This window comes from Platalea leucorodia (assembly GCF_965183815.1).
Source record: "Platalea leucorodia genome assembly, contig: HAP1_HAP1_SCAFFOLD_205, whole genome shotgun sequence".
NCBI classification, from domain to species: domain Eukaryota; kingdom Metazoa; phylum Chordata; class Aves; order Pelecaniformes; family Threskiornithidae; genus Platalea; species Platalea leucorodia.
In genome coordinates, this window is record NW_028121354.1 from 44,470 (window position 1) to 54,677 (window position 10,208).

General features: G+C 52.1%; 1 protein-coding gene across 1 annotated transcript; it reads right to left on the minus strand.

The window, feature by feature from the left end:
* Positions 1-5,244: 5,244 nt before the first annotated feature.
* On the minus strand, positions 5,245-6,237 carry LOC309603819 (olfactory receptor 14A16-like; the record flags this gene model as incomplete). Its single annotated transcript, XM_082338723.1, has 1 exon — positions 5,245-6,237. The coding sequence occupies one exon, from the start codon at positions 6,235-6,237 to the stop codon at positions 5,245-5,247; it is 993 nt and encodes a 330-aa protein (XP_082194849.1).
* Between the last annotated feature and the right edge of the window lie 3,971 nt (positions 6,238-10,208).

The following is a 10,208-nucleotide window of genomic DNA, read 5'->3' on the forward strand; positions in this document are numbered from 1 at the left end:
CAGTATGGCCCACTGGCCTCCAGGTAGGGTATGACCCCTTCTCCACTGCTCTCTCAGCCTCATCATCCAATGGGGTTTCACCCATCTGTTTGTTGACCCATCCAGACTGTAATGGCCCAATGTGGGTACCAGGATATAGAGGGAGACCATGCCAAAAGCCTTGCTGGAGTGGAGGTAAAGGACACCCACTGTTCTCCCCTCGTGCATAAAAGCAGTTCCTTCATCAGGAAGGCCATCAGGTTGGTGAGGCAGGATTTACCCTTGGCTAATCCATGCTGACTGCATTTGGACACCTTCTGCTCTTTGAGGTGCCCAGCAATGTCCCCCAAGAGCACTCATGGGAAGGCTCACTCCTCCCCCAAGTGAGCTTGTACAGCCTGGCGTTCCCGGGGTTGCATTTTTGGCCTCTTTCAACGATGGCTGCAACATTGGCTTGTCCTCACTCCCAAGAGACCTCTACCAATCCTGTGACCTTTCAAAAGGGATATTCCAAAGAAATATCAATCTTCCAGTGTCACTTCATTACCACTATTCTGCTCGTTACATGGTGTATTTAATTTAAACGAAATTTAAATTGAATTTATTAAAAGAAATTAAAATTATTTATGTAAATTTAATTTTTATCTTTCATATATTTTCACCTTTCTTGATAGAAGAACCATTTCTAACATCATCTTTTCACAGGAACACTGCCTAGACAAAAGCCCTTTCCCTTATTCTCCTGTTTTCTCCTCCCCTTACTCTTGGTTCATTCAGATTCCTCTCACCCATCCAGCTGCTGCTTTGACATCAGGGACTTAAAAGTTTGCCTCTCTTTCAGAGGTCTAATTGTCTCCTTAGCCAACTCTTTAATTATGTTTATATCTCTCTTCTTTGGATCTGCCTACCTGAAATAGTTCTCCTAAGATTATCCCCTGTAGAAAGGCAACCTCATTAGAGGCAGCTTGTGCTTAGCAGATGCTTGCAGAGTCTGTTTTCTTTATGGAACTTGACCATGCTTGACTTTTCCTTTGCTTGCAAATAGGAAAAACCCTTCTGTGCCTGTGTGCAGCCAGGTCTCTAAGGAGAGCAGGGGGGAGATGGTGCAAAGGAGCTGTACCATCCAGCTGCAGAGATCAGTGGAGAAGTCTGCTGTAAGGAAAAGTCCCAGGTGGGCACGGAGAGAAATGGTGGGGTTGGGGAGGTGAGGTGGGAGGTTGTCAGAGCTCAAGGGACAGCTTCTCCTACCAGTCCAGACGTCCTGAGGAGACACCCTGCAGCAATATCTATTGGAGAATGCTGCTGTCACCTCTTCTCTAAACTGAAAAATAATAAACTACACCCTTAGAAATAAAACCTCATTTTTATTAGAAGCTCTGACAAAGTCTCCCCAGGGACTCATTAGAGCAGAGAATTGGAGGCCATGATTACAGGGAGGCAAAGGGAATGTGCAGGCAGCTCAGCTGCTGAGGAAACTTTTTTTGTTTGTTTGTTTTAAATGAAGCAGCAAGGCCAAACCCTCACCCCCAGGCAATGGGAGGGCAGATCCTGTCCCTCATGTGTGGGTCAGGACTCTTCCTGGGGGCAGTGGGATTTGAAGGTGAGCAATGCCAAGTCAGGACAACCCCAATAAGGGGTGAGGGGCAAACCAAGTCCAGAGCCTCAAAATCAAGTTTTGCCTAGTCCAGATATGGCCGCACCAGTGCAGAGCCGAGGGGGATGATAGCCCCCTTGCCTGGGTGGCCACAGTCCTCCTACTGCAGCCCTGTATGCAGTTGGCCTTACTCACTCTTTCTGGGTAGTGTTTGCTCTGGGAAATGGCATTTGAAATGATACTTCACAGGGCCTGCGTGCCTTTCTTCGTGGGGACATAACAAACCAGAACCTCCAGGTACAACAGAACACCCAAGTCAGGTGCCTGCTGCTGGCTATCAGGTTCTCAGGCAGAAGTGATGTCATAGTCAACATCCGAGCCATGTGTCTGCTGATGGCAATCACCCAAAGAGACTGGAGACTAAAGTGACCTCACACTCACCTTTGTTCTATGTGCTTCCTCATGGTCTATGAGCTTCTCAGACACAATTGATGTCATAATGCCATCCCAACCCATCAGCCCTCTTGTGGCCTATCAACTGACCAGACAAAAGGAACCTCACCATCATCTTCCAAGCCATGTGCCTGCTACTGGCCTTTCAGCTTCTCTGGTAGACACAACCAAGCCATGTAGCTGCTGCTGTCCCATCAGGTCCTCAGGTGGAAGGGGTGCGACAACCCATACCCAAGGCCTCTTCCTGGAGGCGCCTACCAGGTCCTTAGGGAAAGGGATTTCCACAATCAGCGTGCCAACCAGGCGCCTTCTGCTGGCCCATCAGGGTTGCTGGCAGATGTGAACCAAAAAGCACATAACCCAGCCACCAGTCAAGGGCTGACCTATCAGCTACTTCCGAAAGAAGTGACCTCACAGTCCCTTTTCCCAGACACGTTCCTGCTGCTGGCCTATCACCTCCAAAGACAGAAGTGACCTCACAGCCCCCTTCACAGCCTTGTGCCTCCTGCTGGCCCATGAGATCCTGAGGCACAGCTGACCACACCATAACATTCCCACCCGTCTCCTCCCTGTGGCCTGTGGGCTGACCAGATCCAGGTCACGTCACATTCCTTCTCAAACACCTTGAGACTGCTTCAGGGCCTCATGATCCCTGGCCTGCCTTCAAGAGGCCAAACAGCTTAAGTTCGGGTTAGGAGGGGGTTGAAGGTGAGGGGGTTAGAGCACAGGAATGAGGGCTTTGGGAGTTAGGTGTTCAGGGTAGGGCTTAGGGCTCAGAGCTCGCCTTTCAGTGCTGGGGATTAGGCAGTCTTAGGGGGAGGGTTTGGTGTCCTTCTGAGGGTGCCTGGTTAGTGTTAAGGCTGTGGGCTAGCTTTGTGGCTGAGGGCGTTGTTTAGGGCTGGGGATAGGGCAAGGATTTAGGCTAGCATTTTAATGCTAAGGATAAAGGCTAGGGGCTGGCGTAAGCAATAGGGTAAGAGTAAGGGTAAGGAGTTAAGGGTCTGGGATTTGTCTTAGATGGAAGGTTTGAGGTGAGGGATAGGCTAAGCTCAATTAGGTCAGTAAGAGTGGATTACTGCCGGGGGGGAGTGGCATTTAGGGGTAGGGTTAGGGCTTAAGGTTACTGGTTAGAGATAGTGTAAGGGCTAAGCATGAATGTTTTCACAGTCTATGTTTTCACAGCAACGTCATCATAACCCCTTTTACTTCTTCTTTAGTGTTTATTGGCCAAGCCTCTCTTCCTTCCCCCAAATCTCCCATCTCTCTTGCCCAGGCTCCTCCTGACCTCCCCAAATGTGTCATCTTGTTGGGGGCAGCTTTCTGATGACCTTCGTGGCCTCCGAGTAGCTCTCTCCCTGCAGCTGATCAGTCAGAAGTGACCTCAGAGCCAGGATGCCACGGGACACATTGTGCTGCTGTGCTTGAGAGGCCTCTTCACAGCCTACCCAGCAGCACTGGAGAAAGGTGATGCCCTGCACCATCCCAGAGGCAGCCTGCTTGCAAACCAGCTCAGGCACCAGAAGGGTTGCTGGATTACCTTTCCCACATGGGTGCCTCAGTTACCCCAGAGCACCCTGGATGCAGTGGCAACCTCTGTGAGGACAACTGAATCAAGCCCAGAATGTAAATTTTAGAAAAATTTGAAACCTATGCAGAAAATCTCTCTGTAACAGCTGAAAAAAGTCTTCCTTTCCAGCATTGCTAGACTTTTAATGACTTTTTATGAAATTTTGCTGATCACTGAGGGATGCTGCTAGTATCTGGCTCCTCGGAGGACTTGGTACCAGTGATGGCATTTGGTCCTGAGTCTCCAGCCAACTTCCCACCCCACCGCATCATCCACTTCTTCAGTCCAGATCAGGACACCCAGGTCAAATGCATAAAATCAACTTTCTCACCATGGTAGGTTGAGAAAGCTGGATTTGTTGACTCTGCAAAAAAAGAAGGCTTTGGGGACACCATTGGAACAGCCTTCCCACACCTACCAGGAGGTGATCCGGAAGAGTCAGGCTCTTCACTGTTGTGCATGATGGGATGATGAGGGCCAATGATCAAGGAGGTTTCCCAGAGAGGAGGTGCCATCTCCATCTTTGGTGGGTTTGAAGCCCAACGTGAATAAAGTCCTGTGCAACCTGGTGTGACCCCGTGGGTGACCCTGCTGTCAGCAGGAGGTTGGACTGGAAACCTCCGGAGGTCACTTGCATCCTGAACGATTGTGTGTTTCCAGCCACCACGGCTTTTCTCTTGAGGATTTGAGGGAAAGCACTCAGGTTCCCCATGACCATGGAAGTCAGTCAGGCATAACTATGGTCAGAGCAAGTGCAGCTTTCTTGTCCCACTCCAGCCTGTTGCAGGTGAAGGGCTGCTTGGCAGGTACCCCTGAACAGCCCTGGCCATGTCCTTGCCTTCACCTTGTATTTTCTTTTTCCCTCTTTTGCCCCTCCCAAGTTCTTCCCTTTGATCATGCTCATGTCCTCCCATACAAATAGTCCACCTCTCGCTACCCTTCCCTCATCAGCTATGGTTTGTCTTGCTTTGTGCCCTCATGTGGTGTTTCTGGGATGCTCACCGCAGTAATACCTATTTCGGCCAGCAATTTCATTTAATTAGTATGTTGTCATCAAGGCAGGCTCAGACTGGGCTGGATGAGGAGCAACCTCAAAGAAAAGGGCCTGGGCATTACAAGGGATGCCATAGCAGCCAGTGGTGGTGCTAAACAGTGCAGGCCCTGAGCCCAGCAGGAGGAGGCAAAAATGGCCGTGCAGCAAAACTCACCCATAAACCTGTGGTGAGTGGAGAGTGCTGCAAGTGGCCAAATAGGGAGGCTCACTCCAGTGACTGAAAGCTCCCTCCAGTCCCATTCCACACATCGCCCTGAGCCCTACTGCCCTCAGCCCATGGAGAACAGCACAGCAGCACAGACTCACGGGGGCAATGGTTTATCCTGTTCCTGAGCTCAGCTTTGGAAGAAGAGCCCAACCTCCAGACACCAGCACTGAGGAAATCCCCTTTTATTACAGAGATGTGATATGGGAGGCCAGCTGTGCCATCGGGCCAGACACACGTCCTTTGGGTCAGACAGACTGGGTTCATGCCTCTGGAGAAGCGGACTGCATGCAGACATTCCTGGAGAAACACAGTTATCACAAATAAAATGCCCAAAGCACAGGAGGTTCCCCAGATACATTGGAAATCACTTGGAAAGAGACACGGGCAGCTTATTGCTGCTGAAAGACTACGGATTGAATGAGTTTCTTCACTGCGTCTTTGAGCTCCTGGTTCCTCATGCCGTAGATGAGGGGGTTCACTGCTGGAGGTACCACAGAATACAAAACAGCCACCATCAGATCCAAGGATGGGGAGGAGATGGAGGGAGGCTTCAGGTAGGCAAACACTACAGTGCTGATAAACAGGGAGACCACGGCCAGGTGAGGGAGGCACGTGGAAAAGGCTTTGTGTCGTCCCTGCTGTGAGGGGATCCTCAGCACAGCCCTGAAGATCTGCACATAGGACAGCACAATGAAAACAAAGCACATGAAGACCATAAAGACACCAAGAACAAGAAGCCCGATCTCCCTGAGGTAGGAATGTGAGCAGGAGAGCTTGAGGATGTGGGGAATTTCACAGAAGAACTGGTCCACAGCATTGCCATGGCAGATGGGTATGGAAAAGGTATTGGCCGTGTGCAGGAGAGCATTGAGAAATGCACTGCCCCAGGCAGCTGCTGCCATGTGGACCCAAGCTCTGCTGCTCAAAAGGGTTCCGTAGTGCAGGGGTTTGCAGATGGCAACATAGCGGTCATAGGCCATGCTGGTGAGAAGGTAACACTCTGCTACTACCAACAAGGCAAACAGAAAGATCTGGGCAGCACATCCTGTGTAGGAGATGGCCCTGGTGTCCCAGAGGGAATTGGCCATGGATTTGGGGACAGTGGTGGAGATGGAGCCCAAGTCAATAACGGAGAGGTTGAGGAGGAAGAAGTACATGGGGGTGTGGAGGTGGTGGTCACAGGCTACAGTGGTGATGATGAGGCCATTGCCCAGGAGGGCAGCCAGGTAGATGCCCAGGAAGAGCCAGAAGTGCAAGAGCTGCAGCTCCCGTGTGTCTGTGAATTGCAGGAGGAAGAACTGGGTGATGGAGCTGCTGTTGGATGGTTGCTGCCTCTGGGCATGTGGTCCTGTTCGTACAGGAAGAGTCAATGAAGGGGACATTTCTCTGAGCAAAATCAAAGCTTTCTTTTAGACCCTCACTCAGACACACTCTGCCCCATCCCACACCCACCCCATTCCTTTTCCACGAGACCTTCCTTGAGCTCTGCGGCTGCAACTCTGGCTGAGTGTGCTGTGAGGAGCAGGGCCTCTGCCTGCTGGCTGCTGAGGACTCAGCCCTGCTCTGCAGCAGTGAGATCGTGGGAACGGTGGGACAGGGGCCAGTCCTGGTGTTCAACTTTGTCAGATGAAACTGCTCCTAATGCAGAAGGGCCTGTCAGCATCTGCACTCCCATGCTAAGGAACAGGGATGGCAGGAGGCACTTTGGGAGATTTTAATGCTCCACCTCCATCTCACCTGGGCAGTTTTCTTAGATTTCAGAAAATGTCAGCATTTCTGCTGCACTCAGGGAGAGCAGAGCAAGTCCTGGGAAGCAAAAGGACAAGGACAGCCAAGTGTCCTAACGATACCATCTGATTAAGGGAAAAACAGCTTATTCTCCAGCCCCATAGACCGTATTGCCCACAGCCCCACAGTTGAGATGAAAGCTGGGACACTTGTTCCCATGGACACACCTGCATGAAAGGACCCACAAGATCAGTGTGTGACTCTGCAGCTGAAACTCCCATCCCCAGAGAGCCTGGCAGCAAGAACAAGATAACAATAGCAATAACAGACCAGTGGAGGAACAAGGGAAAACACAGTGAGGGTGTGGCTGAGAGAGGCCAGGGCAGAGGCATTGGGGCACTCAGACAGCGTTCCCCTTCCCCAGCTGTGCGCGCCACCTCCCAGACACCACCATTGCCGGGCAGCTGCTCTCAGCCCCTGCGCTCTGCAGAGGGAACTGGGCCCGTGGCTGCAGAGCTGCACCACGGCTCTGCTGGAGCTCTGGCTGCAGAGGAGGTGGTTCACGCCTTGGAGCCCCCAGCCCTGAGGGCAGAGGCTTTGGTGGGTGGGAGAGGAGGCAAGGGGGCTTGCTCAGAGGAAGGCGTCTGCATTGGAGGGGATCATACGGAGGTTTCTGAATTCTCCCTCCCACAGCATTTCTGGTTTTAGTTTTGTCTCATTCCCAGATCATCTCCCTGCTGCCTGGAGATCCTCACCCTGGGAGGTGTTTCCCTGTCCCATGGCTTTTCCCTGCAAGTGGTGACAAACCCCATCCCACCTCTGTGCACTCACCCTGGCCCCACAGAAACCTGCCTGTTCGCAGGGCACTGGCTGGGTGCATGTTCCTGTTTGCAGGTGGAGAAGGGCAGGTCAGAAGAACCCTGAGGGGTCCAGCAGAGGTGATGCTGGTGCTGTCCATAGGCAGAGCAGTGGCTGAGGGCACCTTAGGAGGCTCCTATCAAGCTTACTGATAACTCGGTCAGCAGTCTCAGCGGCTTCTTCAAAGTTGACTGCTCCTTTTCCATTTATTCTTTTCCACTACACCACCACCCAAAATAGGAAACTGAAAACAGAAATTCAGGAAATCTTCATTTTCTTTATGACAATCCCTGCCAGGACCTCCTCCTTGAAACATCCCTTAGGAAATATTCTGGGGCTGAACTGGAGCTGTGAGCAGCCCTGACCCATGCAGCCCTCTCTCAACAGCAGCAGGACCCTGCCCTCCCAGGGGTCCCTTCTTCCACCCACAGATTCTCCCCACAGCGCCGTTGGGAGCTCCCCGGGCAGGCTGAGCACTGACCCTCGCACACAGACTGCTGGGGCACAGGGACCCTGCTCTGAAGGACAGCCCTGGGCATCCCTGGCTGTGCACCTGGCTTAACACCCTTGCAGTCACCCCCAGAGGAAGGCAGCCATCATGCCCTGTTCCCCTGATGGTGCAGCAGGGAAAACCTGCTCTGGAATGTGCCTTCCTCCTCTACACTAGAGAAGCTGTGAGAATAACACTTAAAGATCCCACAGGCTGTGGGATGTAGCAGCTTTTGGAGATCCCTCCAGTAACTGCAGCTTCACTGCCCTGCTTCTAGGGACTTACCTTGTCAAGGGATGTGAAGATTTCTCCCACAGTGAGCTCTCAGTGTCCTCGCACCCCAGACTGCCTTTAACCTCTCTCTTCCTGGCTTCTCTCCCCTCAGTGCCTGCATGCAGTGCCCTCAGCCCTGCTGCCCTTTGCAGAGGAGCTGCTCCTGGGCAGAGCTGTCTCTCTGCAGCCCTGCCCACTTGCCATGAGCTGCCTCCATCCCAGGAGCCCAGCCCAGCTCAGCAGCAGAGGCCCAGCCCAAGGCACCACTTTCTCTGCCCCTCTGGGCTCCCTCTAGGTGTCCCTGGGGCTCCAGGGGAACCTGCTGAAGGCATCACTGATGTTCCCTCTCTCAGCTGAGGGGAGACAATTACTCCTAGCACTGTCATTTCTCCTATCAGGAAAAGATTTGGCCATGGGAATCACCTTTCCTTGTCCCATCATTAGACAAGACACACAGACAGTGACATCAAAATTTACACTTTCTGAAAGAAGGGATTCACAGAGTCAATGAAGGCATCTCAATCAGGGTCTGTAGTCCTGGTGGTGGAAAGGGACTCAGCTCCCTCCCATGCCTGCCACAAACCCAGCGGAGGTGGGATTCCTCTTGCCTCATTTCAGCTGTGCAGAACATAGGCACCTGCATGTGAGCGGCCTGTCTCAGCACCCATGCTCATCATTGGAGAGGGATGCGAGGAGTGAGATGCAAATGTCTGGTGACATTTGAGGTGCCAGGGGTGGTCCAAGACATGGGCAGGGAACTGTAAACTGAAATGGAGCAGCTCATACAGACAGGGCAGGATCTGGGGGCATCCTCTTGGAGGCTGTTGAGAATTTCCTTTGGCCTTCTGAAATGAGAGCTGATGCCCAAAAGAAGGGCAGTTGAACTTATTATGTTCAGGGCAGCTTACAGAGTTATTCGTCTGAACAACTGGAGTGATGTGCCATAGGGAGAGCTCAGTCTCCCTCTTCTCCTTCCGCTGTAGCTACTAGATCTCCACTAACTACATTGCCAGTTGTCTCAGGTTCAGCCCCACCTTGCCTAACAGAATTTAGGGCAGCGACGCAATGTCCTGTTCAAATCCAGGCCCACAGAGCTACAGGAGACGCCAGGGCTTGCAGGAAGAGCAGAGGACCTCCAGGAAAGCAATTCCCATTCAGGGCGTGTGTGTGACAGACAGCCCAGATGGCATCGCAGGGAGTGTGATTTGCTGCCTGTGTGCCATTGACTGATGCCATCCGTCAGAGGTATCAGCCATCAGATGCCATCAGAGAGGCAAAGTCTGCTCCTCCTCTACCCAGCAGCTGAAGGCATTGTGTGAACACAAAGCACATCGCACCCATGATGATACAGTAAAAGAACAGACCGCTCATTTTCATAGTGTGCCTGGATACAACTTGTCTTCAAGGACAGCATCCTTCAAGCACAGCAATGATCCTTACAAAAACTCAGTTGAACCTGGAAAGGGAATGCAACGCGAACCAAGATGAGTTGTTGCTACATCAGCAACGCTTAAAGAAGAAACAGAGAGAATGGGGGACCACTGCTGAATTTAGTAAGAGTAGGTGTAGATAGATCTATGTCCTCCTTGCCTCAGTTTCCACCAGCGAGGTCTCCCAGGCCTTTGAGCTTTGAGGCAGGACTCTGGAAAGGAACAGCCACTGGTAGATGGGGATCAAGCCAGGGGTTCCTCTGGCAAACCACACCCTTACCAGTCCATGGGACTGGAGAGGTTGGACCCAAGGGTGCTGGTCAGCAAGGTCAGCTCATGTGGATGACTGAGCACAGCCACCCCCAGCAGTGGGCATTCCCCATCTGCCAGCCTGAGGCATGCACACAAGATGGAAGTGTCTGTATCATCCCTGATTGGCACAGGAGGGACCTTCCTTCCTGCTGTATTCCCAGGACAATCCTCCTCCTCCTCCTCTTTCACCTGCAGACATCCGCTGCTTTCCATTTCTGGTTTCAGACATGGTTGTAAGGATTTGCTAACACCATCAGCCATC